General features: G+C 34.7%; 2 protein-coding genes across 2 annotated transcripts; both read right to left on the bottom strand.

The window, feature by feature from the left end:
• Window positions 1–2535: 2535 nt before the first annotated feature.
• Window positions 2536–10828, bottom strand: LOC138308505 (uncharacterized). The gene is made up of 4 exons (XM_069249511.1): window positions 10269–10828; window positions 7253–7377; window positions 4377–4467; window positions 2536–2749 (listed from the first exon to the last, which is right to left on the bottom strand). Exons 1-4 carry the CDS (start codon window positions 10648–10650, stop codon window positions 2553–2555), a joined length of 795 nt encoding a protein of 264 aa, XP_069105612.1. The 5' UTR covers window positions 10651–10828; the 3' UTR covers window positions 2536–2552.
• A 2134-nt stretch (window positions 10829–12962) lies between these two features.
• Window positions 12963–15833, bottom strand: LOC138308503 (AAC-rich mRNA clone AAC4 protein-like). Its single transcript, XM_069249510.1, has 3 exons — window positions 15234–15833; window positions 14138–14300; window positions 12963–13394 (listed from the first exon to the last, which is right to left on the bottom strand). Exons 1-3 carry the CDS (start codon window positions 15690–15692, stop codon window positions 13201–13203), a joined length of 816 nt encoding a protein of 271 aa, XP_069105611.1. The 5' UTR covers window positions 15693–15833; the 3' UTR covers window positions 12963–13200.
• Between the last annotated feature and the right edge of the window lie 364 nt (window positions 15834–16197).

Genomic DNA, 16197 nt, shown 5'->3' with positions numbered 1-16197 from the left:
AAATTCTAACATACAGATACGGTACGGCAGATTTTCCCGGGATAAATTCTCCCTCTTCATCTGTCTGAATCTCCTGCCAACTTAGCACCTTTGGTTTCTATACATCCGTGACTGCAATAAAATGCGGGATTCTATCAATAGTGTAAAGTTTTTGATTATGTTTTAATATTAACCACTGTAACCAGCCAGGGTCCTGTCAGTGTCAAGACGGTGATGGAAAACTGCATTAACACGAACAGAATTACCCCTAATCATCGGTCAGTACTGGAATTTGAACTGGCGATTCCAGATGCACGTAAATTAGAATCGCATTTTGAAATAATATCTATGAATTCATTCATCTACATAACATAAATTAAGAGACAAACGAGATTAATACTGGTCAAAGAATCGACGATATTTTTCGATTTCTTTTATGCGGGATACTTTTATACAGGATAGCCTGCCGAGAGTTATATTCTACACTCCGCTATGCTTAGCTCCGTAAAATACATTTAAAGATCTATGAGCGCAGCCTAGCGGTAGAGATTGTGTTTTCTAAGAGGCAGGTAATCCATCCTATGGAAAACTTTAAACCAGTAAATATCCATAGTGACTTAATTCTCATGGATTCTGGCTGATTTTTAAAAATAAACTCATTTGAAGGCTCACCTGGTCATAATTCATCCAAAAATTTGACTGAGGTATGCATCCATATGGGTTACTGACTGAATAATTGTAAAAATTGAAGGGGCATGACCACCCAGGACACCTAGAGGGCGGGACCAACAGCGGTCAATTTGGCTATTTCCATATAAACAACATCTTCTCTGAAACTACGCATGATTAGCCACAACAGCAAAGATAGCATCCAGTAGGTGGGACACAAAATAGGTACAAATGATGGGACTTGATCACCCTAGGCCTAATTATACGGGGCCAGAGTCCACAAGGTGACAATTTGACTGTTATCCCTAAAAAAAACTTATTAATCACGAGTGACTCACAACCTAGGGTAAAGCAGCACCAAAAAGACAATGAGAGTGCATCCTTAATAGTGTAGGGATACAAAATTGTACAAAAGATTGGGCTGACCCCCCGTAGGGCAGAGTGTGGGTGACCAAAATGGGATCAATTATTGGCTTGATATTACATATTAACAACTCTACTGCAACTAAGCATGGATATAGCACTCATAATGCGAATGTGAGCATCATTATACTGGTGGGAATTCAAAATTGTAAAAATGATAGGGCTGAGACCTACCAGGGCCTTTAGGCACGGGGCAAAAGGATAAATCTTCGGCTACGATTTTCATATAAATTACTTCCTCTCTGAAACTATGCATCTGGATAAGTCATGTATTTTCGTATGGTATCAATAAGCATCATTGTATGGTTGGGATTCAAAAATTAAACAAAATCTTGGGATCAATTTGTCCTTTGTGATTTTTGAAATACACTAATTACTAAATTATTACAGAATTACTAAAATAAACCACACAATAATCGAGGAGGATTGTAGGTGGTTTAAGCCACGACCTTTCACCTAGCGGCCGGGGTTCGATTCCCGGCGAAGGACGTGAAACAGGTTAGGGTCACCTGGCGCCCATCCCCCCCCCCCTATGTCACGTGGGTTTTCTCCAGGGCTCTCTCCGGTTTCCTCCCACACTAAGTTTTACACCGGCACTTTTTTTTATTAAATTGACGACAAGCAAAGTTTTAACTTGTTTCGTAATCGAAAAATCCAACCGACCGATCCAAGTTATATAATAACCACACCAGTATGTCGCCCTCTGGGACTTCCAATGAATGCGACCCCGAAATCAGACGATAAGATCTATGTCGGGTTCCAGAATGCCCCAGTTTAAGTTACGTTCCACGAAAAATTCATTGCCGCCCAATTTCTTACTCCTCACCACTGCCGTTGGCCAGTCTCCTGTTTTGCTCAGAGTGAGATGCGACGTAGTAACACTTTTTCTGATGACGTGTATCCAGCCTTCGTCACAGTCACGTGGATGCAGCTGTGACAGCTGAGTCTGTGCTATAAATAGAACATCACATACAATCAATCATCATATGTTACGCATTAAAGATTAACTGTTAAGGTTTAACCACAGATGATTAGTGCGTTAAAAAAATATGTCGAAGTGGAATCATTCTCGATGTAGATGCTTTTTCTTTTGAAATTCATAGAATCGCTGAGGTGATATTACTGTAAACGAAGATTCATCCTATCGCGAAATAAAAGCAGTGTTGAAAGCTGAAACGATCTATTTTTTTAATTTTACATGTTCGTAATTCGACACACCAAATACGAGAGTGATTGCACGAATATCACGATGTTGGTTATAAACACACTATTCTTATCGCAATATCTTAGCAATACCATAATACTAATGCTATATCGCAATATCGAAATTAGCAATTCCAGAATACGACACATCGCCATATCTTCATATTTAAAATACGAACATATAATTAAACACTTGAATTCACACAAATGCATATCGCAATTTATCTTTTCAAACCAACCTAAACTTACTCTGCGAAGTCTGGCATATAAGCTAGAGGTTATATCCAGTACAAAAGCAGTCCACACATGAGAAAGTTGTCCCCGAGTTTCGTACAGCCACAGTCCTGAGGGCTACTGTCCGGTTCCCCGTCCCCCCACGTCCTCACCGCTGTGTCGACTTTCTCCTTGTTACTGAGGTACACCCAGACACCTTCATCATTTCTCTCCCGTCCAGTATATAAGTAGTCATTATCCTCTGTAAGGCAAACATCACGTGTTTTAATAAGGAAAGTTAAAATGAAATATCGAATCATATTTCAATGCCATTATTTCCATATAAGCTAGCTTCTTCCCTTAACGTAGTTAGATTTTAGGCATTAACAATTTAAAGGGACAATTCAGTCCCAAGAGTACATTAAAATTTGCAACTATATTTTGGAAACAAACCAGTTCTAATAGAAATTAATTTAGTTGGTTTTTACTGTGATATGCCAGAAAAGCCCAACTGTAGTGAAATGTATGTGAAATGTTCAAACTCGCTTACTGTCCGCCATTACATAGTGGTCGGATGTCTTGTACACCGAACCCTGGCCCTTGCCAGTATAGTAAAGACATTTCTGTGTAGAACTAATCAAATCGCTCTTACAGTAGTGTGTTTACTTTATCAGATGCATGTTCTTGTCTAAAAAATACTTTCCCCAACTCCTCAGTGGTTATGTATTGCATTTATTTAACATGCATGACTTTGGCTTGGGTATGGGTACAGCGTACATGTTGTACCTGCTTTATCGTATTGATCAACGATTTCGGATTTCAATGGTATCAATAAAAATACTTAACAATGTCGTGGGATTAGTCAATATTTCTTGTTATATGTTTCATAAGGAATGTAGAACAATACATTTTTGTCATATTTTGCTTCTTGGTTATGTAACAGAATTAACCTCACTGAATTGTCCCTTTAAGACTATGGATGTTAATTGTACGGCGGATTAATATTAGCACCCTGTTATGCTTTTAATGGCTTAGAAAGGTGATATCCAACAAAGCCCACAAAATGTATGAATAAAGACAGGTTAATATCTAGTTTTTTGTGGCTAATATAAATATCTGGTTATGCAATTAATAGCAAAGAAAAAAGTTATCCGCTTAAAACAGTAAAACATTAATCTGATTGATTGGTTCATTATAAAAATCAAAGAAAAAAGTAATGTTTAAAACATAAAACATTAACTGATAATGTTCAGTAAAAGATGTATATAAATGTTTGCATCTAAAAAGAGCAAAATTGGTAATGCTGGCTAAATTCAAAAGGTTTTAAAGCCGTTTTCATCCTTCAGTATTTCTTGGATTGACTGATATTATTGTATCATTTCAACTTATTTTTACTATCCTAAAGTTTGTCTTACTATTAACACGATTTCATATTTCAAAAATGGCTGATATTGTACTTTGAAAGTGGTCAAAATGTTGTAATTTCTTTATATTTTCTTATTTTGTGGGGTGTTGAAAAAACTGACTATTCCAAACATTGATAACCGATTTTTGGCGACATTTTTTCTTTGGCGCTCAGAATCAGCGTTTGTACATGGTACTATAGAAATACTAAGAGATCCTCCAACCCAAAAAGCATAAACGAAAAAAAATCGCAATTATTTGGAGGTTATGGTCTATTTTTCGTATTTTTACTGGACTTTCTCGAGTATGCGGTGTGTGAGAGACCGTGGTATGTTCGTATTGTGTGCATCAACGTAATATTTGAACTCTTGTTCTTTTTATAGCATTATCTCACTGAACCATGGTGCCCGAGGCACAGGAAAAATATAATGTACATGTACCTCACTTAGTAAAATGGTTTTATACAAACAATAGAAATTACATACGAATTGTCGGCGGTAGATTGTTCATCACAAACTGAGCTTCTTCATCTGTTTTGAACTCCGCTAACGTCGCCCCCATATCAGAGCACCGTTGCTGTAAACAGAAAAATAATTTGTTCTATTAATGAACATACATGTATTGTTAATTAGTTTTATTGTGTTTTACCATTAATATGCATGATTAACAATGGAAAAAATAATGTGATAAACATTTTCTTTAAAATTGCATTTACAGCAGGATTAATTACTTATTTAAAGTATAAACGATAGAATATTGAATCTCTTTTTGGGGACTATTTTTTGGCAGAAAGATATAATGATGCAATATGTGGCGGTAAATCACTAATTTTAGTTTAAACTATTGCGCTCTATTGCTTCCTTCTTGTTGTATGCTTTGGTTACCTTACAATAACGCATTTAAAAAAATGGATTCAGCATATTATTTTTTCAAATAAACCAACATAATTTTTTTAAATTCGCTTAAAGTCCCATTATGTTTTCGTAATATATATCGAAAAAAAATTTTAAATGATTAGAGTTGATATTTTTAATAAAGAAAATTTGTGTTTTTTTAGGTTCAGTTCGAAAAAAAATCACCAAATTTTTCAAGCAGAATTTGTTTTTCTCTTGTCATTGTTTCTCTTTATCCATATATTCAAAATATGTGGCACGATTACATAGAATTAAAATAAAAGTTCAAATGATAGTTGTCCGTAGGCGATTTCCACCTTAATAAAAGTTCAGATTTTGAATAATGTTCACACACACAGTTCACCTATCTGGTAATCCAAGAAATGTCCGAAGTGACCCGCCTTGAAGGTTGGAAATCCAACTGATGTTAATAAATCAGGCAAGGTTATTATAATAAAAATGGCCATTGTCCAATAGGTATACCCGGATGTAATCAAGATTCATAGCAAAAAGATATGATCACAATTACACGACTTGACAATATACGGACAAGTTTGAGATAAAATATATCTACTTAATCGTAGCAATGACACCATTGCCTCAAGGAAGATTTAGAAACACTTTGACATGTGAATACTATATGTAATTGGTGGACACTCCACAAGAAAGAAGACCACAAGGCCTTAGGGTAGATTTTAACACTGATTCAACACATCTATAGTAAAAATATACAAATTATATAACAACAAAGAACATCTGCAAATTTCTCTATGAGCAATATCCTTATTGGGCGATATTTTTAAATATAAATGTTGATCAGGATCGTAGCAATGATGGGGGATTTAGTTACGCTCTGTTGGTACCACAGTCCACACGTAGGTAAACATCACATATGAGAACCACTTTGTATAACCTTTGACTCAAGGTATGTTTGTCAACTGATAGATATTGACAGACGATGCTAATTCATTGTCATCTTTTTTTCGTCGTTTTTATAAATGAATCTCTTTAAACATTAAGTAAAATCCTACTTAAAATCTTAAATCATTTAAAAAAAACTTTTATCAGACATTGATCATATGAAAACAATTAGGGAGTTAACAATGGAAAGTCAATTACTTGGGAATAAGTAAATATAAGCGAACAAACAGTTTTGCACGAGACCATACGATGGTCACAGGTAATACACAGGTAATAGCGAAGAGGATACACGCGCTCGATTAAGAGGCAACTGAGGGGCAATCTCTACTTAGTAATACTGCGCTCTCTTGTAGTTTTGGCGTACAAGTGCGGGTTTAAAGTCGCCAGAATAGAGTATATAGTTCTACTGAAGTATTGTGTTTTGATTTTGGAAAGAAGAACCAATTTTATAAGGATTAACATTGTAAAACTTTGAATAAAGCTAAACGTGTTCTAAATTTCCCGTAGTGTCGTTGGGATTTACCTGGTGATCATCCGGGTACGTACAGGCACAAAGTCTATTTTCAGACATACACATTTAGTGTTCTATTTATATATATTTTTAAGAGGCATTTTTGTCGAAACTGCACATATTTGGACAAAATAAAGTAAAGATAAATAAGGATCATCGATGTTCAGTTTGTAGAGCATTCATAAAAACATAATGGGACTTTAATATCAATATAAAATTTCCATGACTCTCGTTTCATAAAATCCTCCATGAAATGAAACACCCATTTAAGATTTTGTCCCATTTTGTTTTGGAGACCAGAACATTGAATGCGATGACTCTGTAACCTTATTAGGTGTCGAAATTGATTCATTTTTGGAGTTCGACAAACACATTTCCAAACTATGCAAAAAGGCCTCCAAACAATTAGCCATTTTGAAAAGAATAGGAGGAAACCTTACCAAAATTGGAAAAATGACTATTTACAAATCTTTTATTGCTTCAAATTTTAATTATTGTCTCTTAGCATGGCATTTTTGTAGCCTCAGCAACACAAGAAAAATGGAAAAGATACAAGAAAGAGCTCTGCGTTTTATTGAAAATGATTTTACCTCACCTGTGATAGATATTTTACGCAGAAACAAACTTACATTTTTACATGTCATCAGAATAAAGTCTATGGCTTCAGAGGTCTTTAAAATTGTAAATGGCTTAGCACCAGATTTTTTAAGTGACCTAATTATTAACATAATCCGATGAAGTTAAAAAAATAGTTACATCAATGCTTAAAGTTCATTTTTCAGACTACTTGATAACGCAAGATACGTTTAAACTTACGATTCCATTGATTTTCCAATAGATTTTTTTTTCTAAATCAACACGCAACGTCGACGTTTATTGTGACGTCATGATAACGTCGACTTTTCGGGCCATTCTCGGATTTTTTCTTCATAGTAGTATAAAGGAAAAGAATCTGCCTATCAGAAAGTCGGATTTAGTGTGAAAACAAATAAAAATTGATTTTATCACAATGAATGTTTAAATCGATAAAACTTACAATGGCTGTAGACCACGTCGTTTTCTCAGATGTTAGGGAGACATAGTAGCACTTCCCCGTCGGTGACGTCACCCAACCATCATCACATGCTACTGGTGCAGCGGTTGTCATGGTTTCATTGCATCCTTTAAAGGAAAATATTTTTATCCCTTAGCTAGGCGTGTTTCTCATGTTATATTCTTCCGTTAGAACCTTTGCTAAATTCTCTGATTAAAGATGCTCCACCGCTGACTGAGCATAACGATAACATTCATTTGAACAATAACTGCAACTGTTAATCGTTTACATGTATATGTTTATCATTTAACTGGCCCGTCCAGCCTTGTCATACGGCCGTGTCATAAATATTGTAAGGCACATGTGTAATATTTACATTTCCGTCGCGTGTTGGCTATATAACGTTAACAACAAATTCGGCGTTCATTTTTGTATGAACGTCACTTTGACGCGTACAAATACATTGACGGTGAATGAGATCGAGGCACTAATTCGCAAATACACAAATTTTATGTTTTAATTTCAACTTTTGAAAAATTCATTCTCAAAGATCGAAATTTAATTAATACAAAGGTATATAATTTGAACATTAAATGTACAATTATGGAGAAAAAAAAGTGTAAATATAAGAAATAATTGTTATTTTTTGTTGCTTTTCTTTGGTGTTTGAACGGCATTTTTCGCCAGATATTTCAACATTTCTGTCAAAAATGCCGTTCATACACCAGTGAACTGCAAAAGATAACAATTATTTATGAAATAACACTATTATGACGTCAGATATAGATTTGACGTCATAATCTGTGAAGTCGCATGATTGTCTCGTTAGACGGAAACGTTGTGACCGAGTCGGATTTCTTCTGTTTTATATACAGACAGAATTAAAAGTTTCACTTATATTTCTATTGATGAAAGTTATGTGTTAAATCGAATCTTGCGACTAAGTAATATCAAATTTATCAAACTCGTTATATAATTTGATATGCTACAAGCGTAAAGGTTATGTGGATTTCAATGAAGAATATGACCAGTTTCGTGTTTCACGTTGAATTTGAATTTGCCACATCAAGAAAATACCACAACATTCTTTAACCATTAGAGCGCAGTTCTCGATCAATCAACACGCAGAAGTCTCTTTTTGGCGGCTATCAAACAGAAGAACAGTTCTACACGATAAATAAAATGTTGGGAATCTCGCCAGCTGATTTGGTAAGAGTGCATAAAAAGAAAGAAGGAAATAAATATACATGTACATAAAAATATATATATATATATATATACATAAAATCAATTGAAATGCAAAATTGAATCATTTACTGTTCTGCAGTATTGGCGCAAAATATTCATTAAATAAAAAAAAATAAGCCAAAAGGTCGGGCGAAACATATTTAACAAAAAAAAAAAAAAAAAAAAAAAAATACAAATCAAAAAAAGATTATTTTTTTACTAAACTTAGTTTTGTTCCGGGCAAATTTGACTCTAGAATATTGTTTCAAATGCTTGCAGTGTAAACAAAGGAATTTAAAGGTATTTTTGTTTTTGATGTGGACATCTGCCGTGTCAAGTTGAAGATGTTATATACTGTACAGTAAGCTTTATGAGATAAGGAAGAAATTTCAGAATCTACTAGGAGAAGACGTGACTTTGTTCAGGTGTATGGATGCTTCCTTATCTTCCTTTCGTTTTCGGTTACTCCCAAAACTTTGCCAAATCAACACTTTTGACATACTGAGTATATAGGAACGAAACAGCTGTTGAGTGCCGTTTGTCTTTTTGCATCATTTTTATGTCTTCATTCTTATCAAATGAAAATGTTTATGTATTGTTGGCTTTGTTATCATTATACTTTTCAGTTAACACGAATGAAATATGTGTGGTCGATATTTTTCCTTTGACCATTTAGTACTATTTATCATGCTTTATATTCGCGGGACACATATTTCGATGCTTCATTAACAGAACATATTCGCGGGGTTTTAATTTCGCGGTACACCGATTCGTCAAGATGGATTATTTGCGAATGGTGTCACCATATTTCAGTATACCTGCTGTGTAGTATAATGGTAGATTTTTTTTCATTCATTCAGTTTCTGTTAAGTCGGTTTTATTTAATTACACTGCGTCACACAACAAGTCTTCCGCAATATGGCAGGCGGGGTTATCTTGTTTATTTTTCCGACGATCCGTTTTTTATCTGAATACCTCGAAAGCTAATCACAACTATATACACTCATCTTCCTATCATTTCAGATAACTTTCATTTTTTTCATTTCGATGATTGTATTAATAGCTAACTCATTCACCCCTGAAAGTTCATAGTGAACTGTTCCATTCTTTGCAATTAGAAGAGCCCAAATGTCTACAGGGGTGAATGGGTCGAGATTTCACGGTGAAATGTATTAAACCTTGAATAAATTTCCACATAAGATACATAATTTTCATTTACATATTTAGATAACAGTAGTAGTTACTTTTATAAAAGTATTTATGCATATAACTTTTTTCGGAAATCACAATTTAAGTTTTTTTATCGTTACCTATATTAAGATAGATATTATGATGTGAGCCGATATTATTTGTTCTGATTTCAACAAAAAGCTGATGTTTGTTAAAGATGTCCCATTGCAGACAGAGCATAGACGATACTCGTCCGTTAAAAATAATTGATGCATAATCGTGTTTATATGTGTCTAACAAACACAAAAATGTACATATAATTTATTTTGCTTTTAGTGCATGCACAATCAGTACTTAATTCCATATTGGCATTAATTGCTTATTTTCAATATTTTTATCTTGAATTAAAATATGAAGCTCAAGCATTTCAATGGTGGTTATGATGTAAATTAATTAACATTTGTAACTGAAGAAAAATACTAATTCGCCTGTTCTTGTTATTAATAGAGAACATATACCATTTGTCAGCGGTTGGACATCTTCAATGTATACTAGGAAATATAGTCTTCACAAGACAAAAATTTCCATCGGAAATACACAATCTTGTAACCTATGGCCTTACCGTCATCGCTTCCTTTTCCCAGTATCTCCCATAACGAGGCTTGTCCATTTTTCAGAATACGAACTTCATTCTCAAATGAATGAAGAGCTTTTGATAAGTTATCAATTTCGGTGGACACTGAACGCATGAAGTCGAGAATTTCGGTATTGTTACAAGTACACTGACTTCCCGAGTCGGGCGCTTTTTCAATGACGTCCACTCTCCGCTGTAGGTTACAGACCTTCTCGTTCAGATGGAAATAAGTTCCATTCAGAAGATCAACCAGTTCGCTTGTTAAACTTTTCTCTTCGTTTCCATCACCAATCGTCTTACCATCGTCTACAAACAATGCATCGCACCGTACGGTTAACACAACCAGGGCGCAAAGGACATAGGCCTCCATCTTGTAAAAGACTCGAACGATATGTGAAGATGGGAATGAAAATTTCTTGCTGTTATCAGACGTATTGTCACGTGATTCCGTAGGAGCAAAGTATTAGCGTTTTCAGATTTTGTAAAAAAAAAAAAAAATGCTGAATACGTTTTATCTATAGTCAGTGGTCATAATACAGTATGCAAGTAAGAATTTTGCTGTATATTATTAGTAATTTTAAATATTTTTGATTGTTATTCCTAAAGTCATTTTGCGTTCATTCGTAACAAGATTTTTATGTACTGACTTCAATCGTAACAAGATTTTATGTACTGACTTCAATAGTAATAAGATTGTATGTACTGACTTAGAACTATTTTTGCATCCTATATTAATATCTAAAATATTTTCTGTGTCATATTTATCGAAAAATCTATCTTGATTATACCCAAGCAATTTTTAAAACGCCATTTTACTATAGACAATGAAGGAAATGGCAGCGTCATCAAACGTTGTTTGGATGCAAAGGAGATAGGCGCTAGGAAAACAAGCTTATGTGTTGTCGACTTTGAAATTGTTACGTTTGCAATTGATTTCTGGAGAGGAGTTTTAAAAGATGTAAAATTACTAAAAAGTCGCTTGCGTACTGTATTAGAACCACTGACTGTACAGACGATGACTTATCATTTCGTATGGTAAACTCACAGTACAACTTCAATGGCAGATATTTTGAAATAATTAGATTTCAGTTGTTACACTCATTTCTATTGGCTAGATCTTTCAGGTTATATTTCCATAGACTGAAACAATTGCACGTCAAGTATCATGACGTCATACATAAAGTACTTTTTCGCGGGATATTTAAAAAGCATATATTGGCCAAACTGAAATATCGGATAAGATATCAATGCGCCACAACTCATTTTGTTTTATTGTAAAAGTAAATGAAATCACTGGAATCTGTCTAATTAGTACCTGAGTTAGTTAATAATATTCAATTATAAGCATTGTTCTCAATATGTTTTGGGTTTATGAAGTCATAGACAAAAACGGACGAACATTCTTTTTCATAAACGCTCCGTCTATGAAGAATGTCCTTCCGTTTTTTGTCTATGACGTCATTGAGAATGATCCTTAAATACATGTTATATAATCACAACAGAAAATATATTGGTAAAATAATGAACAAATTACAAAGGAATGCCTTTATTTGTTGTGATGTTAACGCTCAGCCGTTCAAACGTTGATTAGCTAATCATATGAAAAACGATATTTGTACTTCGGGTTTGTTGCCGAGATATTGACTTATCTGCTGTACAATAAGCAAGTACCGTGATTTCCTGTGTAATACCCGCACCGGTGTATAGACCGCGGGAAGCGAAATCAGGCATTTTGTAACCGGCACCAGCAGATTGCAGCCTGTGGGCTATACATCGATGTCCATTCTCTTTTCTATACCGCAAACTATGTTATCCAATTTGTGAAGAATAACCAAAACATACTACTGTATTCCAATATTTTTATATGTTGTATCACTTCTATAAGCACAAATCCTAAACATATTAAAGTCAACAACAAGTATATTTTGATTCATTTTATTTCCAAAAAAGTACAAAGCGAAACAAAGTAGAGTATCGAGTGTATATAGCAATGATAAAATATCCATGAATTTGATCGAGTTTTCATAAAGTATACCTTGTTCGGATGTGTAGTTATTTTTTGAGATTTACAATATTGTTGGTTGAAAACGGTACAAAAAACTACAAAGTTAATACTTGAATTCGATAGTGGACTAGATTATATACAAATGTTGACGTAACTCTCTAAATTCTGAATATTTCTCCAGTTTGTTTACAAATCATTGCGAACTTTACAATTTTTTGTGCATCATGAATTATTCGGTGTTTTTTTTTCTTTTTTTTTTTTTTGAGACGATTCAACTTACGAAAGTATTAAATTTCAACTCGGTTTTTCTTTTTTGGTTCAACTGAGAAAGAAAAGAAATAATATAAAAAATGAAGGGATATATAGATAAAAGTCAGCTTGGATTTTGTTAGTTAAAGTTTGTTACAAACCAAATATGTTCAATTCAATCACCATTACCAAGGCGGCCTTTTATTTGTTTTCCCCAATGCAATTCAAAAAGCACATAACGACATAGTTGATTGATCAAACAAATAAGAATAAATGCATTGGTAATATAAGATCTTTTGTTCTGTTGTTTTATTTGTATGTTGTTTTAATTTGTCTTTTTGTTTTAGAATTTCTGTTTGATCTTATGCAACCAGGATATAGAATCGGATGGCACGTTTGATTAAATATTAGCTTTGATTAAATATTAGCTGAATATTTGATTTTGCATTTGTTGAATAGGTTTCCATGGCGTCCGATATGGGACATGACGTTAAATGTAAACCAGCCTGCAGAAGTACACTAAAATCAGTGAAGATTCTAGAAAAAAGCTGGTCCTGGGGATGCAATATGCGTCATGAAGGTGGAGCTGTTTCCATGGCGACTAAATGTGACGTCACTATTTAGCCAGTTGAGTATTATGATCAGATGGCAATGTGGGGACTAATTTCAGCTGTTTCTGAATATGTATTTAGCGGCGTTCGTTGAAACAGTTACCATGACGACTGTGTTTGACGTGACGTCACTCTCCAATGCGTGGTAGACACGTGCCAAGGTGTTGGCCGTGTCCTTGCTCGTGGTCCACACGTGCAGAATCTGTTTCTCCCATTTCTCCATAGAGTTCTTCGTGGACTGTACGACACCTGTTTTAAAAATAAATTGAAAATGTATGTCATACTTAATTTTATTGTATGACTTCAAGAAGAACTCATAAACGTCTTCAATGAGGAGTTAACTCGAGGTGTTGGTATCGGCCATTTCAACTGTTTCCATTTGTTTACGGCCTCAGGGAAACAGTTCACATGGTCGGTACCAACATCCCGCGAAACAAATTTGACTTTTATAGCCGACAAGGAATGAAAACAACTGTAAACTTTATATAAGGTTTAATTAGCTGTGATTGTTTTCATTCCCGATTTCCCTGTTTTGTATGTACATACATGTATATCGATATATGGGACAAAGAAGTAATTCAAACCACGTGGACAAAACAAATGTCAAATTTTAGAGGCGATCTGCCCTTTATCAAGACACTAATATCGATATATGAATAAACACATTGTTTAAAACCAAACCGTAAACTGAACTATTCTTATATATATATATATATATATATATATTCAAACAGAAACATATCATTATCATTCATTCTTGTTTGTAAATGTCTGGATATTGTCTCTATTTGTATGAATAAATATTGAATATATAGTTTAAACTAAACAGAAAGGATGCGGCAGTACCTCTTCCATTATCATTGAATTGTATTTAGAATATCTGCTTCAGACGAAAATCAAAATCAGTGCTGACTTATACCCGATAAAAATAAAAAAAAATTCGACGTGCTTTGTTACGCTTATGTCCGAAGTTCCTGGAATAAAATACATACCCCTTAGTTTCTTGGTCAGGAGCCTGTAAGCGTCCTCCTCCGTGAACTCGCCGTGGTACCTCATCGCCCTGGTAACGGACACGCCCACTTTGTGGCCAAATATATCGCACACGTAATCAGTAATGGACCCGCCCATGGGGAAATAATCCACTTCCATCTCAGTCTGAAATCAACCAATTTAAATATCCTTAAAGATTGAATTGCTTAGTTTAATCTTGCGTTGAACACGCAACCAAGAGTTGAAGGGCATTGTCGGACCCATCCCCCCCCTCATTCCACCCACACACAAAACTAAATAGATAAATGATTAAATTTAAAAAAAAATATAAATAACATATGTCTTCAAAAAGCAAGGAGAGTATCAAGAAAAGAATTCTTGTGATCAAATAAACAATTAAATTAACGACCGATCAATTTAAACACTACGAAAATTGAACGAACGAGTAAGATTAAAGGCCCACTACATTTTCGAGAAGGCTTTTGATTTCTAAAATGGAAATGTAAAACGAGATTGATAATTATATAGAGTGGCAAAATGTATTAACTGAACAATACTACAATTATTATCACCTCTTAAACACTTTAATTAAAATAAATTAATTGTTAACGCTGGTCGTATTATGTCTCCCGCCGTCGTCCTAAATACCGTAAGTTAGTTGATTATCACTAGGCTAAACGGCAAAACAGCGAAATGAATATCCGCTGTTGCATTTGTTTCTTGTCGTAACCTGATCTTAGGCCATCGATACTCAATTTCTTTAAATATTTTTGTTTTTAAGAAATTTTTATTTTCTGTTTAGGTGAAGGAGTGGGCCTTTAATGCTGATAACTGTCTTTAATGTTTTCCTTTTCAATTTTATCATACATTTGTGCATGAAAATGGTTTTGTGTTGAGACCAAAAAAAAAGATCCTAAGAGATCAAAGATACAGCAATACAAGAAATACAATTAGGCTACAAAATGTTAAAAACAACTCATTTCGCTTGCGAAGGTATGACAAAGAAATGATGTCACTTCGAAAATGAGTTTGTTTACAGTAGCAAAGAAGTTAATCTTTGTTTAATTAATTTATTAATATTGTATAAGTGTATCTCACCTTTAGAAGTTTGGCGTTGAAACATCTCTGAAACAATTCAAACGATAGAACTTCTGACACGACAGAATTCCCGCCGGCGTTTGGAGTGGTTGCGATTCTTATAGCAGCTATGGAGAGAGTCATTTCTTTTAATTTCTTGTGGGGGTAGAAATTATTGTGAATTAAACCTCCCATGGAGTTATCTCCCATTATCTTCACGAAGTCGAAATATCCCTGTAGTGAGACGGTGAAACTCTCTCCTACATAAAAATTACATGGTGTCTTTGTAGGGCAGGTTTTCTGCTCGGTCTTTGAAACCTGCCGAGAAACCGTAGTGAATGTCCCATTCTTCCTGGCGCGGACGACATTTCTCGCCACTGGTTTCTCGAGGCGACCAAGAGAAAAAACGCTTTTGGTGTCTACACCGGCGCGTTGAGTTTGTCGAAACCCCCGTCGAGGGCCCCTGCGTTCGACTGTCATGGTTACGGTTTTGGTGATGGTGCGTCATTTTTGCTATCCGGGTATGATGTTTTCTGTGTTTTGGCTCGACTGTCATATGGGGTGGGTGGCTCGCTCGGCTCGGGGTTGATCAGCCCGGGTTTAATTCGCTCACATTGCTTTCTGTCAAATAACTGAGGTTTAGAATGACTGTTACTCGCTTTATATACACCGTGGGATATACCATCACGTCAAAGCTAAATTTAGCAGGCTCGTTAGGTGAATAGACCAATCAAAACCTGTCTGATGATGTCATTTTATTTTTAGACCGGAACAGGAATACCTGTGTGATGATGAAATATCGAGAAATCATTGTATACATACGAGATGACTGGATAAACGGTTTATGATTGAAAGAATGTTCAACAAGCAAATAAAACCTGTCAGAATAATCAAAATTTTAATTTATGGCGGTATCTACATGTAATCATACATGCATAAGTGTACATGTACATTGTATAGACCTTTATTACTGATTCAAGCGAGA

The sequence above is a fragment of the Argopecten irradians genome, chromosome 15 (assembly GCF_041381155.1).
Source record: "Argopecten irradians isolate NY chromosome 15, Ai_NY, whole genome shotgun sequence".
Classification (NCBI taxonomy): domain Eukaryota; kingdom Metazoa; phylum Mollusca; class Bivalvia; order Pectinida; family Pectinidae; genus Argopecten; species Argopecten irradians.
The sequence above is the reverse complement of the archived record's forward strand: the minus strand, read 5'-3'. Positions and strand labels throughout refer to the sequence as shown.